The sequence below is a fragment of the Zonotrichia leucophrys genome, chromosome 8 (genome assembly GCF_028769735.1).
Source record: "Zonotrichia leucophrys gambelii isolate GWCS_2022_RI chromosome 8, RI_Zleu_2.0, whole genome shotgun sequence".
Taxonomy (NCBI): domain Eukaryota; kingdom Metazoa; phylum Chordata; class Aves; order Passeriformes; family Passerellidae; genus Zonotrichia; species Zonotrichia leucophrys.
In genome coordinates this window covers 13,090,218-13,106,429 of record NC_088178.1, presented here as the reverse complement: position 1 = coordinate 13,106,429, position 16,212 = coordinate 13,090,218, and the positions used below count along the sequence as shown (strand labels likewise).

At 40.4% G+C, this 16,212-nt stretch overlaps 1 protein-coding gene across 6 annotated transcripts in view; it reads right to left on the bottom strand.

Annotated features, from left to right (window-relative positions):
• Nucleotides 1–1,572: 1,572 nt before the first annotated feature.
• The window catches only part of DPYD (dihydropyrimidine dehydrogenase), a 339,434-nt gene continuing 324,794 nt past the window's right edge, over nucleotides 1,573–16,212 (bottom strand). For 5 of the 6 annotated variants that reach the window (XM_064719595.1, XM_064719591.1, XM_064719592.1 and 2 more), the window contains 3 exons: nucleotides 14,367–14,510; nucleotides 5,644–5,784; nucleotides 1,573–2,972 (listed from right to left, as the gene is read on the bottom strand). In XM_064719595.1, coding sequence (XP_064575665.1) covers nucleotides 2,802–2,972; nucleotides 5,644–5,784; nucleotides 14,367–14,510 — 456 coding nt within the window. In that variant the 3' untranslated portion in view covers nucleotides 1,573–2,801. Of the gene's footprint in view, nucleotides 2,973–5,643; nucleotides 5,785–9,363; nucleotides 9,380–14,366; nucleotides 14,511–16,212 lie in introns of all 6 variants that reach the window. The other variant, XR_010441181.1, reaches the window with a different exon arrangement.

Below are 16,212 nucleotides of genomic sequence, written 5' to 3'. Positions count from 1 at the left end.
CTTTAATAATACATAATTCCTTAAATGTGCAACTTAACCACTGAAATATATGAGCTTAATTTGGAACCTCTTACACTTTGAAAATTCATAACTCTTTTTTAATAACTGGCTACAGAATTTGCAGACCAGACCAGATTTTTCTAATTTGTTTCCTTGGCTCTTAAATGGGATGATTCCCCAAGACCAATGTGAAAAACATATAAACCCCAGGAATATGTCCTTTGGGGCTCTCTCCCCTGTCTGTTTACACCTTGCCTTACCCTGATGACTTAAGACATTCCTGCAGGAGACCTAAATGTGGCTATTTCTCTGAGTTCCTGCAACACACAGATTTATTGCTGACTGTCAGAGTCAGAAACAAATGCATTTGGGAATGCATTTCCTGAAACTGTTAACTGGCTTGACAGAACAAGAGTGGGGCAGAGGGTGGGCAGTAAGAAAGAGGCCTCTATAACATTATTCCTTCTTTAGTAACAAATTATAGTCTTGATTTTAGTGTCGATTCACAAAGAATGCCTTTACCTCTCCAAAGATTACTTAAAAGCCACTGCAGAATACTGAATGTCCTGTGACTACTGAATATTCTTGGAAAAGCTCTGATTTTGCTGCTACATTCATCAGGTACCTGTGCTTAGATACCTTAATTAGGTCTCTTGGCATTGTCCTGTATTTCAAAGAAACCAAACACTGCCAGATGTGATGCCTTCAGGACAGTAAGGTAATTGGGTGTGGGGATGCAGGACCCTGCAGAGGCTGCCCTGCTCGGGCACAGGTGACACAGGTGACACAGCAGCTCAGCCACAGGGCTCGTGGCAGGCAGGATAGAGAATGAGCAGCCTGGCAGAAGACAGAAGATGCCACCTTTCCTTGCATCTGCTGTCAGAGAAGATAAAATGATATTTTCAGACCATCTGATTTTGATGTCTTTTTCTGCCCCACTCAAGGGCATGCTGCTTCTTAGGCAGCTCCTCAGCAGAGGGACAAGCAGTACATGCAGAGGCTCTCCAAACTTTGTCACCAACATTCACAAAACAACTTGTTCTTCCTGTGAGTCCACAGTAGCTCATGTGAGATAAGAAACTACTGCAAGACTAGGAGCTTTAAAGAAGTTGCAAGCAAATATTTTCTAAGCAGTATGACTGTCTGTTACTGTTTCATCTGAGTCTGAAAAACCCACAATGATAAATAGGAAAATAAAAATACAAAGAGAAAACTGTTAGTGGAGACACTGGACTTGAGCCTGCCAGCAAGTCCAGAGCACCAGCAAAACAGTGTTGGTGGAGCAAGGACACTAAATGAAATGACACTTGAAAATGTTCAAATTTACACTGTGTGTGTGGGGAGGGAAGGCAAAAGGAAGGCAAGTCTCAGGCAGACAAAGAGGTGCCAGAGAGGGGCAAAGAGCACGATACATTCTGCACTCCAGGCAATCAATGGAACAATGTACATGTGAGTTAACTCATTAATGGTTCCTGGAGTGAACCTTAGAGATTAGAAACACCAACTGACAAGGCTCTACAATAGAAAATCTGTTTAGTAAATGCAAAAAGAAAAATCACAAACACACCCAAGCTGGTTTCAACATTTATTTATAATTCAGCATTCAATTCATAAATCAAGAAACAAAAGCCAGGGTATCTTTTTAATCAAAGCTTTTGCTGCTCACAATATATGGTATAAGAAATTGAACTGATAGATCATTTGTTATTGTTATGAAACTAAAGGCTTTATATTCTTAAGTGGAGTAAAGCAGACAGCAATATGTTCATATTAGAAAGTTCCTACTATGAGTGAAAAATGGATTAAAATTGAGATACTGTTTAGTAAGACAGATGAATCTGTAGTTATTTTTGGCTGTGAAACTGCTAGAACTATACACAGCACTGGGAGAAATCACCTTGCCAGTTTACCCTGTGTGTCTGTGTTTGGCAAACACAGCCTGCAGGGTGTGTAGTCCGTTTGCAGGCAATCAGATCTCTGACCTGAAACGTGTACATTCTGGAACATTAATTGGCACAATTAAAAAGTTATTTAGAGGATGAGCTTGGAGCTAAAAATGTTGTTGCTTCTCAGAATCCTGAAATGCGACCTGGACTTCCTAATAAGCCATTTTAACTGTTTGCAGAGATGTTATAAGTGTTCACTGAGGGGGGAAAGTAATGATCAAACCACCCATACATACAACACACAAATCTGAACAGTCCAGCATGTGACAGTGCAAAGCAAATTTATTCTATAAAGTGACTAGTGTGAAAAAGAATTAGAAAGGATTATAAAAATACACTACCATATGTTGTAGTAGTTGAAAGTGATTAATCCAGTTCTTAAATCCTATTTTAAACTCTCTTTCATTTCTGTCTATAGAAAAATAGAAGCTGCATCGCTTTGTTTGCATGCTATGTAGTTAATTACATCTTCTAAGAAACTCTTTTAAAACTAAATGTAATGTTTAATTACAAAATGCTCTCCTTGAAAACAGTTAGCTTGTACATTGATTTGTAGTTCATTAAAAATGCTTTCTTAATTATATTTCCAGCCAGAAAATACACAGAGATTAAAGAGACTATAGAGAAGTTTTGAAATCACAGCATGAATTGAAACAAGAAAGTTACACTTCAAATAGTGGACAACTGACAGCCACGATCACCTTTCTGTAATTTCAAAACTTACATGTTGCAAAAATAATAACTGGAAAGCCGTGTTGGCTGTACCATCTCTGGGGATAACGTGTTACGTAGGAGAGGATTTGCAGGGCTAATTATAAAGCCGATCAATGGCTCCAGAGGGGCGAGGCGCCATGGTCAGCGCACGGGGCCCACGGCCAAGGGCAGCCCGCGCCGGGGCTCGTAGGGGGTTGTCCTGGAAACCATGCGGATGCAGTCGAGGACAGGGCACACGCTGAGACACAGCGTGCAGCCCGTGCAGCTGTCGCTCACCGTGGGCAAGTGGGTCTCGGCATCAAACTGGATGGCCTGCAAGCAGGAACATACATTATTGATGGCACAGAGGGAAGGGTCAGAGCCGCTCCCGTCCCAGGGTGGGCATCTCCTGCGCTGCAGCGCTGCGAGACACCTCGCTGTGAGTCTGCACCGCAGCTACAGCAACGGCTCCACTGGCAGGGAACAAAGCCCCTCTCCAGACACTGGAATTACAGAGGTGGGCCAAATCACACCTCGGCCAAAGCTCATGGGCCACAGGGGCTGGTTACAAAAGGAGGCGTTTCCTCCACGATATTTAAACTTCCAGAGGGTATTTCTCCTTGGTGTAAAGGTGATATTTCCTAAGCTAGCAATGTGCTGGGGTTATTGGTTTAGAGGAGACACCAGACCACACCTGCACAGCTTCAGCACAACGCCCATCACAAGGCATTCTTTTGACTTTTATTCTCAGCACAGCATAAACAATCTAATAAATACACAGCAGAGAAAAACACAGCTTATTGTGCCTTGTGTGATTACTTTTCTTTGCAAATCTTTGAAGGGCATATCAGAGTTTGGGGCAGGCAGAGCTTGCTTTAGTTCTCACATTCCATGCAGTGAATCCTCATTACCAATTAGGGTGATAAGTGTATTTGAATGTGAAATAACAGTTGCTGCCTCAATGATATAAGCTCCTGGTTATAATGGAAATGGCAATTAAAAGCAAAAACAAAAGCTTCACGAAACCACAAAATGTCAATATCTAAGAAGCAAGACTAGAGAAGGAAAAAATTTAAAAAATCACCAGCAACACTGAATATCCACTTTGAAGAGTTTAGGAGGGAAAATGAGACCTGAAAGTTGAACTCTGACAAACAAGCAGTGCCTTAGCAAATCTCCCTGAGCACTGTCAGCGCTGGGGGAGGCAGGGGGTGATGGGATGTACTGGTGCTGCTGCGGCTTGGCTCCTAAGGCAGATTTGAGGCATTTGGGGTTTCAGGACTAGGAAGGCACAGAAGTTGCTGTAGCAACCAGCAAGGGCACGGAGTCTGTAGTAACTGCTCTGGATCTCTGAGTTTTACTTCAGCTTGAGCACAAAGAGAGCTCTGGCTTGTGAGTATTTAAGGAGGACTCCTTTCTTTCTCTCTCCCTAACAACAATGCACATCTTGAAAGGGAGTTCAAAGAGGCAGAGCAAGTCAGGACTACAGTGCTGACTTTAAATTAAGGAAAGCTTTTCTGCTGGAGTCATACAAGGTGACAGCTGCGTAGAGCAGCATGGGTATTTCTGAAACAAAGGGAAGCATAAAGCAGATGCTGTTTTGAAGTGAGGGGGGTTGTTGTTGACTTATTTGCAATTAAGAATTCCTTTGCAATTCTGTTCAATTAATTTATTTTCAATTTCCTTAATTAAATAAGGAAAAAGCATTTTTCTTTCATTTTTCTTTTTGTGCTTAGAAAACATTCTGAGGGTTTAAACTTTGGTTCTTTCGGTGCTGATTTTTATTTCCAGTTACAGAAAATAAAATTTACTAAATCTAAATCCAATATTTTGCTCTCTAAGGGCTATATGAAAAATACAATTCTCCTGATAAATCTGATGTAAGGGGAAAGGTGAAGATTGCAATGTCAAGAAGAAATTCAGACAGTTAAAAGGCTACTGTAGTAATCTATTTTTAGAAAAAAAAACATTAATTTTCTTTTATCAGTGGAAAAAACCTTTGATCTGACATACTTGTTTCAAATGCAGTTGATTTGCAATGGAAGACTTCTTTCTGTGACTTTATGTAGTTCAAGTCATCAGACCTATTATTGGTTAGACTGAATTCCAGACAAACAAAAACTCACAGTGTCCAGAGGACACTTGGTGCTCAATTAAAGTATTTGTTTTTGACAAGCTCTTCTCAGACTAAGATGTATGGAAACACCCATGTAGAAATTACTGTTTGCTGCATATTGAATTCCATGAAAGTTATGCTAGACCATATTTTGATTTTCTTAAAGAAAATGAATCCTCCTGTACTGTCTTTTTTACTGCAGACCAGTCCATCAGCTCCAGTGTGCATGGCATGGAATGGCACCTAGACATGCTGATATATTTCATACAGCTTGCTACCATATTGAGCAATCAAAAATACTTTGCTGCAAATAGGAGCCTCAGCTCAAAATTGGGCCATTTTCTGGTCACAATGATTTCTGCAAGCTTCAACCTGCTGCTCAGAAAACCCTGGCAGTTATCCTGGAGAAAGGATTTGTAACCCAATCAAGATCAAAACAAAACCCCATCTGCCTGAAACCTGAATTAGTTTGGGTACTCTGAGGGAACAAGAACTGGGATTCTTAAAAAACATTTGGCAATAAGACCAGCCCATGTCTCCCACTTGGTGGGAAGGGATGTGTTCTTCCCTTTCTCCCTCATTAACCTGAAAACCATCAAGAGCTACATTTACTGCCATTCAACTTGGGGCTTCTTCATTTCTGCTGCTTACAAAGAGCCCCAGTTGCAGCCAGGGCCCTGTGACAGTGACATGGTCTGTGCAGCCCCAGGACCAGCCCTGCCTGGGCAGGGTTTGTGAGCCAGAGCCTGGGAGCATGATGGGCTTTGAATTCAACATTTTGGGCATCTGTTTTTACCACCTGCTCATTAACAGAAGGTGAATTCTTTCTTCCCAGCAGCAGAATGATAACTCATGGTGCCTTTCTGCTAATTACAGCTGTGCTCTTACCTGGTAGCCAGAATCATTACAGGTCATGTAGCATTTGCCACAGTTGATACACATTTCCTCGTCAATCAGAGCCACAACTTGCTCTGTGTTGCACAGATCACCATATGTTCCAATATACTGCAGTGCTTTTCCAATTACATCCTAGGGGGAAGAAAAAAAAAGTTATTGACTTGTTTATAAGATACCTAGGCAGTCTCCACAGCTGCACTGGAGAGCTCTCAGTACTTCAACAAGGAAGATTTGGCCATGCATTTTGATGATGGTTAGGATTTTTCTTATAAATTTCCACATGGCTGACCTTCATACCCTCTGTAAAATATAAAGCATTCTTCATACAGGCACATTTTGAACAGTACTAGAAGTACACATTGTGTACAAACATGTTCTACAAATAGGTTACACATTTAGTACTTGATTTTGCATGTGCTGTTGTTTTGCCATGATTGGGTGAAACTTCAAGGAACAAAATGGAATGTAAACAGGAGTCACATGCTCTAATCATATCATCTTTGGTAATTTCTCACTGTCACAGATTTAAGAACTCACAGCAAGGAAAAAAAAACTGAGAGAGAACAACAATAGCTCTTCTCTCTTTAGCAAGGTGCACAAATGACATGATAATCAATTTATTGCAAATACTGCAAAGAAGTAAGGTCTGGGTCTAATCCTGCAAGATCTGTTAACTTCACAAGTAGGAACTTGCTGCATCAACCTTACACATCAGTGCTGCAAAAGGTGTATGCTGTGCTGGCATACACCACAAAGGAAAGCTCTGCTACATAAATTACATGCAGAAATGAGTCCTACCTTCTCTTCCTAGTCTGCTAAGAACTTGAAAACCCAGCACCAGTTTGAAAGAATGAGGTCTACCTGGTCTTCAGTACTTGTACAATAGTATCTTTATGCAAAGAGACAAATTTCTTTGTTCACTGGATGCAGTATTAGCATCTATGAAGTTTCACCTAGTGACTGTTGAGCTGGAAAATTCAACCAAATCCTATGCCCAGGAAGAAAGACTGGCAAATTGTACTATTTCCTTGTTCCAGAAACACTCAAATGTTTTCTCTCTGCCAAACCCCGCAGCTGCTGCCATGAGAAACACCTTGGTTGCATTCATTCAATACTAAAAGACTTCCAGTTCTTCCCAGCAACCTGCAGAGAACATTAATGCTCTTTCAGCATAAAACAGCTATGGCACATTGCTAAAGGCAGCATGAGGAGTGTGGACAGATGACTGTGCGCAAGTTATCACAGCTTAATGAGTTACCACTCATCACTCGAGCTGTGCAAGCTGATTTTGTGCATGGTCCAAAATCACTGCAAATTTGAAGTAAAATCTGTTTGCTTAAACTATTGTAAAAGGTCAATTAACTACTATGGAAGTATTTCAGCTAATGCATTTTACTAGAGCCAGACTTCAACTCGAAGCCCTTTACTGTGACTCCACTGATGAACTATGGTAACTAAATCAAATGTGATGATCTAGGAACTGCTTACACTCCCATCTTTTAATTTCCAGTTCTTAATCAGAAACATTCACAGATTTACTGGATGTACAACAGTTTTCAGGTGTCTGCAGTCTTCTGAGTCAGCTGAAATACTGTAGTGGTAGACTTCAGTTCCAGTTTGTTTCAGCTCTCATGTAGGCTTGTCTTTTGACAAGCCTTGAATTTTGCACCTGCTACAGGTTTCAAAATACACGTTTTTGTGTGATCTGCTGGCCCCAGCAATGCTAACTATCCTTGAGCCTCTCTTGTGTGCATACAGCCCCCAAACATTCCACTGCCACAAATCCACATTGCCTGCAAGTATGAGATGTGTGCTCAAGAATGTAAAGAAATTATGTAAAACCTGCACAAGATATAATTGAGTGGCTTTCCACTGCCTGCCTGTGTTGCAAAAGTATCAGCAGGGGGAGATTCCTGATAGTGAAGAGTTTTTCAGTCTAAAAAGCATGTTAAAATGTTAAAAAAGCATAGGTCATTTTCTCTGGGAGGTTCTGGATTCATATTTATATTCTTTAAATATTGTTTGGATGTTAACAAAACCCACAGAGCTCAAGTGGGTTGCAGAGATGTACTACTCCAGTAACCATGGAATGGAGTGTCTTGCTTATGAGAGAAGACAACAAGAACCTTACAAGATGTTTAGCCTAGGAAGCTGATGGCAGAGCAGGAATATAAAGTCTCTCTCTCTATATATACATCAGGGAGGAAAAAGGGCTATTTAAGTTAAAAGAAAATGTTGGCACAAGAACACACAATTGTAAGCCAGCCATGAATAAATTCAAAGCTAGAAATTAGAAGAGGCTTTTTAAATAGGAAAGAGTGAGGTGGTTAATGCCCTTCCAGGGAAACAGCTGGAGGAGATGGGGGAGACAGTCCAAGGTGTAGGGTAGCATTAGATAGCTCAGGAAATGGTTGCTTGAAACAACATGATCAAAATTGATTTTTCCAGCTACAAACTTACAAAGGGAATAACAAAAACAATGCATAAGGCATGGTGATTTCTGCATTTTTAACCAAGCCTCACTTCTCACAGCTCACAAAAATACACTTTTGGGGACTTAGAATCCCAAATAGGGAGAATGATGGCACTTCAGAGGCCTGAAAGTGATTTCAAAAGACTGTGTCAATGATTTACTACTCATTTACACTCATTGGTGTTGTGTCTTTTAATCACTTCTTTATCTCAAACGAAGACTGTATATTTATTCATTTGCAAAGTTTCAAGACATTATTGGCTAAAAAAGCAATGGTACTTAAAAGATGTTCTGCAGGTGCACTCTTTTACAGCATCTCAGAGCTTCTTGGTTTCTCAAATCATAAATGCTTGGAACAAAATAAACAGTGCAGCAAGAAATAATCAGCTTTCACTGTTTAAAGCAGTTTCACTCCAAGCAGCGACTGTCTAAAATGGCACTATGGGATTCCACACTTGGTATAGCTCAATGGCCTCCAGATCAAATTTGCACCGTTTACAGATTAATTTTTCTTTTTTTTTTTTTTCCCAACTGCCAGACTTGCAAACAAAAGCCAGGTTCTGAAAGTCAAGCTGTGTTCTTTCTGGCTTATGCATTAGCAGCAGCAATTTAAAAACAAACAAACAAACCCCCAAAACAAAACAACCAAAAAACCCTCCAAAACTGGAAGTTAAATCTGCACCTCTGTGACAGCAGGGACCTAGAGTACTCTTTTTGATTACTGCTGTGCTCTCCTCCTCTTCTCAACATAACTGAAAAATCTGGGAAAGGAATGTAGTCCTGCAACTGGAATTGTCAGGGAATTCAGTTGCTATGGAGAGAATCAGAGCAGAATCCATTAGTTGTATGTTACTAATGAATACAGCAAAAAATTCTTTTTGTCACTAAGCTAAGCAGATGTGGATTTGAGTATAAACAAGGAGAAGATCTGTTCAGTAGGATATTATTTTTGCAATTCTACAATAGGCGCATTTTAATGTTAATATATCAACCATTTTATGATGATTAGCTTTTCATTAGTCATCGTATTAGTGAACCTCTATTTGTAAATACAATTAATGGTTCAGCTCTGGTCCTTGCAGACCTGCTGTGTTCATCTTCATACAGATGCTTTTGTAAAAGACCATGCTGTGTTCTAGAGATGATGAACATCACAGGCCTCTGATTAGAACACCATACACAGTGCAGGTTCTGCATGCCATGCAGCAAGTCAAAGGGAACACACGTCAGGGAGGTACCTGCCTTCCACCTGATCTTTTGTGGCAATAAAGGTGAGGCATGGTCAGGGAGCGAGAGATAAAAAGAAGAAACGTTAGAAATAAAACTGTGGATTAAAAAATAAAAAGTCACCAGAATCTGAGGGTACATGACCATGGTCAATTTACAGTAAAGTAGCTTAAAAAAATACATAAAACTAACTTTTCTCGAAAGATTACAAACACTTTGCCAATACTTAAAATGCTATTAAAGGTACTCTGGGCTTTAAGGACCTCTAAGCCTTGTTTTCAGTATTACAGCTGCAATACTAGATAAAGTGGGCCTTAAAAAATAATTCAAATCATAGAATCATACCATATCACACAATATCCTGATTTGGAAGGGACTCACATTGAGTCCAATTATTGGCTGTGCACAGGATAATCCCAAAAAATTCACACTGCTTGCCTGTGAGTGTTGTCCACTTAAATGAACCTTTGTGACACAATTCAATGTGATTTCTATAATGAAAATTATGCTTCTTGTATTTATCACAATTTTTTATGAAGACTATGAAGTAATAAATTAAAAAAAACTCTTAAAAAACAAAAACTCTAGTAATTTTAATGTTTGACAAGGTGTCTCACAGAGGCCTGTGACACAAGAGAGCACTGAAATTAACTAGTCATGAAGTGGCTAAACAGAGCAAAAAATAAAGGGCTGGAATACAGTGATCAATGTTCAGAAAAGGTAAAGCATTAGCAGAACAAAGTGTGTCAATTTTCTGGTTTAGCTGTGATGTTGTTTAATATGCTTGAGTGTGTTTCAGGAAAAGCTTTGAACCAGAAGACTGTAGAGTTGATACAAGTTTTCATTTAAACTAAATTAAAATCCAAGGAACCTGTAGGTATTTTATAGAACTAGATGAACAGGTACTATCACAGTGAAAAAATGCAGTTCGACAAGCAGCTTATCAATGTAAGTAACTTTTGCTGATCTTGCCAACAGATACATTCTAGATTAAAGAAAGAGAAAACAGGGTGAGAGACACCACTGACAGCTCATGGAACTGTCCTGATCAGAGGCAAACTAGCCCCCATAAGTACTGCAGTGCTGTTCCAATTAATCAGCCATGATGTGGAATATGCAGCCATTCCAGCGTTACCAACAGAAGCAGAGTGCCCTGGAGCACTGGGCAATGATTAATGGGATGAAATTTAACAAGTCCAAGTGCCAGATTCTGCACTAAGGACAGAGTAACACCAGGCAGAAATACAACCAGAGCAGAGGAAAGGAAGAGGAAGAGGAAGAGGAAGAGGAGAGGAGAGGAGAGGGAAGAGAGAGAGAGGAGAGGAGGAGGAGAGGAGGAGAGGGGAGGAGGAGAGGAGAGGAGAGGAGGAGAGGAGAGGAGAGAGAGGAGGAGAGAGGAGAGGAGAGGAGAGGAGAGGAGAGAGAGAGAGAGAGGAGAGGAAGGGGGAGAGAGAGGAGAGGAGAGGAGAGGAGAGGAGAGAAGGAGAGGAGAGAGGAAGGAGAGGAAGGGAAAGGAAGGAGGGAGAGGAAGGGAGAGGAGAGGAGAAGAAGAGCACTGTGGGCTATTGCAGGGGAGATTGTTTCTGTGATTCATGTTTGAGTAAATACTTGGGAGAATCAGCCTTAGACTCCCATAAATTATGGGAGACACATACATAGTTCCACCTGAAATATGCAACATCTCCACACTTATGATGAAGATTACAATATGGTCTTTTCCAGGCAGGCAAGCACAAGGTAAAACTGCTCATGTTAAACACACAGATACATGCCAGGAAGGATCCAAATGGTACAAAACAGTTGTGGCAAAATAGAGCTGTCCTTACTTCAATATTCCTCACCTCCCAAGAGGCTTTTAGAGATTTATCACAGCACTGGACTAAATGTGGCTAATGCCTCCCACAGTGCTGCCTTTTAGACAGGTACTTACACATCAGCAAAAAAAGACTTGCATATTTGTGTGTGCAAAAGACCATGCAAATGTATCTGTACCAATGAGGGTGAAAAAAATTTCAAACAAAAGGAATTTATGCTTGAGGATGTCTGTGGATATTTTTCCAGCAGGTGGAACAGCATGTCATGCCCTAGCTAAGAGAGCTATGCCAGAATGTTTGAACTACCAAACAATCTGTACAGGCAGGCTTCCGGAATAAAAAAAGGAGGAAATAAAATAAGCAGATAAATGGTGACTGAATATTGTGGTATAGGCCCTGAAGGACAAAGAACTAAATTATTAGGAAGAAAAACATGGGATCATGTAAGGAAAAATTAAAGCAATAAGGAGGCAACCTGAGGTAGGCAAATACATCTGTGGGAGCTGTACAAAACTGCAACTGAAAAGAAAAGATCCAGGGCACACAGCCACATGGAGCACAATTTCTAATATTACAGACAAGTGAGAAAAGAATAAACAACTCTGCCAAAAATCAAAATATGCAGTTTCAATAAATATTGAAAAATAGGGGAAAAAAAGAGAAAAGCCATGGGAAAAGACATGCAAAAATAAATTAGATTTTGGATAATCACAGAGGGATTTTAAATTGATAAATTAATGGCAATTTGACAGCATGTGGAATTTATATAGATGTTGGAATAACACATCACCAACCCAACAGCCAATTAGACGGATGAGGAAATTTTTGGGAGGCATCAGGAAATTTGTAGCAACCCCCCAAAAATACAACCAAAGGTCATAGCTCTTTCAAGGGCCCCTATCTCTTCTTTAGGTAGAGGAATGGAGTCTAGAGTGCCCCCAGAGCATTCTCTTTTTCAGGCTGAACAACCACAAGTCTCTCTGTCTCATAGGAAAGTGCTCCTTCTGTTTGATCATCTTGGTCACTCTCTGAGGGCTTCTTTGTTGTGCCTGAGTTTGTCCAGGACCTACTGTACATCCCTGCAGGCCTCTGGGAATGTTTCCCTGACTTCCTCTTTGTTGGGGTGCATCACTCCTGAGCTTGGAAGAGGTGATCCTTGGTTATTACCAGCTTGCTTGGGCCTCTCTTGCCTCCAGGGTTTCATTTCATGGTCCTCTATCAAGCAGATCCCTGAAGAGGCCATATTCTCACTCCTCCCTATGACTGTTTTTTCCCCCTTTTAAAAGACAAAAGTCCCAGAGGCACTGCCACAGCTGCTGGGCTTGGCCTTGGCCAGTGGTGGGTCTGTCCTGCAGCTGGCTCTCAGGCCCTGGGGAGCTTCCAGCAGCTTCTCACAGCAGCCACCCTGCAGCCCCTCCTCTGTCAAAGCTGGCCATGCAAACCCAGTGCAGCACCTCTCACTGCGGCGTTTGTCATTATGGCGAGCACATTCCCAAGAAAGAGATGGCCAGACTGACAGACTGCCAGGAGTCAGCTTTGGCAATGCCTGGCTTCTTGCAAGAGCTTCAGGGTGAGCAAGATGATACCCTGACTTCTTTGGCTGAGAAGCTCCTCAGACACCACTCAGAAGTATTCAATATCTGTGTAAACAAATGTGTTTGAGGGAATTCATTTTCCTCTTCCCCTACAATGGGCTCTCTTTTCTTCTTTTTAATCCGTCTCCTACTACTTGGGTCTTTTTTTGCTTTTCTACTTGGAGTTAGGCATAATAAATTATTGATCTCAATTTTTAATGTGTTGTTTTTTTTTTTCCCCCGGTCTTCATGTCTGTTTTTCCCTCTTGCTAAACTTTTCCCTTAATTCAGTTTACTTGCTTTTGGACAGTTATCAGTTTTTTTGATTTTCTGCTGTTTTCAGAAGCAAGCCATCTCATTGAAAATGCAGTTATTGGCTGTTGCTTCTTCTTTCTCTTTTTCCCTACATCAATACTCCCCCTGCAAGGAGAACAGAACCATGAAACCTCTGAGGTCAAGCAAGCTTTGAAAATGCTCATCATAGTGAGGAAAAAAGAGTAGATTGCTGTTCTTCGGAACTTTTTATATATATATATATATATATATATATACACAGAAGCACAAGAGGAAGGGAGGGGTGTTCAAAAGTGTGACACAAACCAAAATAAGCAATCCAAAAACCTGAGAGAGGTCTATAGAAGTGGCAAACTAATTAAATTAAACAGGAAGATGATTCCAAATTTCTCCTTGTCTGGTTCTGCCATCCTACCAGTTAGCTTGGAATATTGGATGTATCAGTAAACTGCAATATTCTCTTGGGAATTATGTGGTTTTCTGAGCCACAGCTCATGTTTTATTTTATGCTTGGCCTTATTTTTTCAAGAATTCTTACACGTCTGCTCATGTAGATATCTGATATTCTCCCATATATGAAGAAGACAGTCAACAGACATAATTTTCATACTACTTTATAAATTATCTCCTTGAGAACCTCGATTTTAAAAAAAATTCTTTTTCCTATTCAGAGTTGACGTTTAAGTAAGCTCTAAAGTGAACACCTAGAATAATTAGCTCATACTGTTTCATTTTATTGATATTTATTGACTACCTAAGGGAAGGGAAAAGCTTCAATGTATGGATTATGCAGTAGATAAGGGTCACAGGTTTTATTTTTACCTTGACATTTACTCATTGTAGATGGAGGATCAGCTACTTAGACAAACATTCTCCAGCTTTAAAAGTTCAATCTCTAAACCTATGACACAGCTTTTATAGGTACTGAACACCAGCCTTTGGCATTGATCCTACATGAGGGATGGAGGCATTTAGCACAGTGCATGTAATCAAAAGGTATCATGCAAAACAGCTCATACTGTAGCACTCAAAAGCTGAAAGAAATTCTAAATAGTTCTGCTTTGTTCTTCAAGGCATCACTCCTGCTTGATCTGCAACTACTGTTCCACTGCCTGAATATCTTCATTCTGAAAAATGACATTAGGGAAATACCTGAACATGTACATCACAAATCATTTCCCATCGATTTTGGTTAAAAGCTAGAAAGTCTGCATAAAGAGTTGTCTTTGATGCCCTCTAACAAGCTTAAAAGCAGTAATAACCAACTCAAACTGCTAGAAATGACTGTGCATGTCAACTGCCTATCACATCTTATGCATGTATTTTTGTTACCTTGATTGCTGGAATGGGTTTCTTCGGAACAAAGTGTTTTTTCTCAGGAAGCTCAGCAGCCATGTTCTGTGCCTTCAGTTTTATCTTGTGCTCAGCTATTATCTTTTTGCGTTGCTCCAGGTAAGGCCCAAAATTGGGCAGTTTCTGAAACAAAAATCAGTAAACATGATTGTGGTTAGTAAGTGGGTATGGTAAAAAGATGAGTCTGATCCCAAGGGTGAGATCTCGAGTCCATGTTGACTGCAACTTGCTTCTTATTCAGGAAGCTGAAATTGAAATCAGTAAGCCTGCACCAGAGTGAGAAGTGAATAAAAATCAAACATGAACATTGGGATCTGACTTGGAAATATATACTGAATATTAAAATATTAATATCTCACAGCAGAAAAATAGCTGAATTGCAGGTCAGCATCCAACAGTCTATTATTTCCCTATTGCATACTTGCTTATATATAAAAATGTATCATGTTAAATAATTCAAATGCTAACTTTATTTCTGTTTCGATTTATACTATATGGAAAGGTATCATAAAATTATCAGTTTACTTAGAAGAGTTCCACCAGTATTTAAGATTATTTGTATCAATACCTGAATAAATCAATACATACTTTTAAAACTTACAAACATATATTTGGCAGTGTGATAACAGAAGGCTGTTTTAACCTGTCAAAGTAAGGCTAACAAACACCAAATGAACTGAAACACATTATAATGTTCTAATTTTCCTCTATGTACCACTTGCAATCTTTTCTGGAACATTTAGTCCTTGAACCCAATTAAGCAAACTCCAGAGGAAGATTTCACTGAATTGCAAAACTCATGTCTCACCCAAGAACAGGAAAGAGCTGGATCAGATTTCCTAAAACACTCATCTTCCTGAACAAAAAAAAATCCTTTTGCTTACCTGGAAGAGACACGGACAACTGTAGAGTGCCACGATCACAGATTTAGGTGAGTGAAAAATAGTAGAAAAATGGACTTTTGCTTGATGCAATAGACCATGCCCTTCCTCCCCTGAAACTAGTTCCCTATTCTGCAGAAGTATTTTATCCACCTAACTCAAGCCTGTTCAGAAACTACAGCAGCACTGCAGAAAGCAGCAGGTAGTAACAGGGGATACATCGCCTGAGCAGCTGCTGGCATTAATTCACGCTAATAATACAACCTCAAAGAGCATATCGAACAAGATACAGTACTGCTGTGCTTATCAATTTTTTAACAGGGAATTTCAATGTGAATTTTAAATCCCAGATTATTTAAAAATTTAAAAATTATTATTTTTTAAAATGAAGTAAATCCAGAAGAGGTTACCCTGCTCTTCCGCTAATCCTTAGGAGAAAAATTCCTCAATGATCTCTGTCAGTCACAGTACCCAACCCTGGCACCTCAGCTCCTTGCTATGACAAACAGAAGCTCCTTGGCTGCTGGGTTTTGGGTACTCTGAGCATACAGCCAGAGGGTGATGTCCTTGAAACACTCCCCTGCTTCCAAGATTTGGTTTGTGGTCTCAACACATTTTTCACAGCAGGTCAGCTCCAACCTCACCCTGTCCCAGGGCTCCCCAGAGGTGTTCCTGCAGGCTGGGACTGAGCCCTGTGCTGGGCCACAGCCACAGCCTGGGCACAGCAGGGCAGGATGGGGGGCTGCAGTTCCGAATGCAGAGCCAGCCTGGGCTTGCCTGCTGGTAGAGAGCTCTTACTTTGTCTGATCAATGGGAACTTTGCTCCTGCATGTCATGTTCAAGGCTTCCTTAGAGGCATCAAACTTTCCTTTCTGTGCAGTAGCTGGACATGAAATGTTCTAAGACATCTTAAAATCAGGCTTTGAGATCTCCAGCAAACAGCA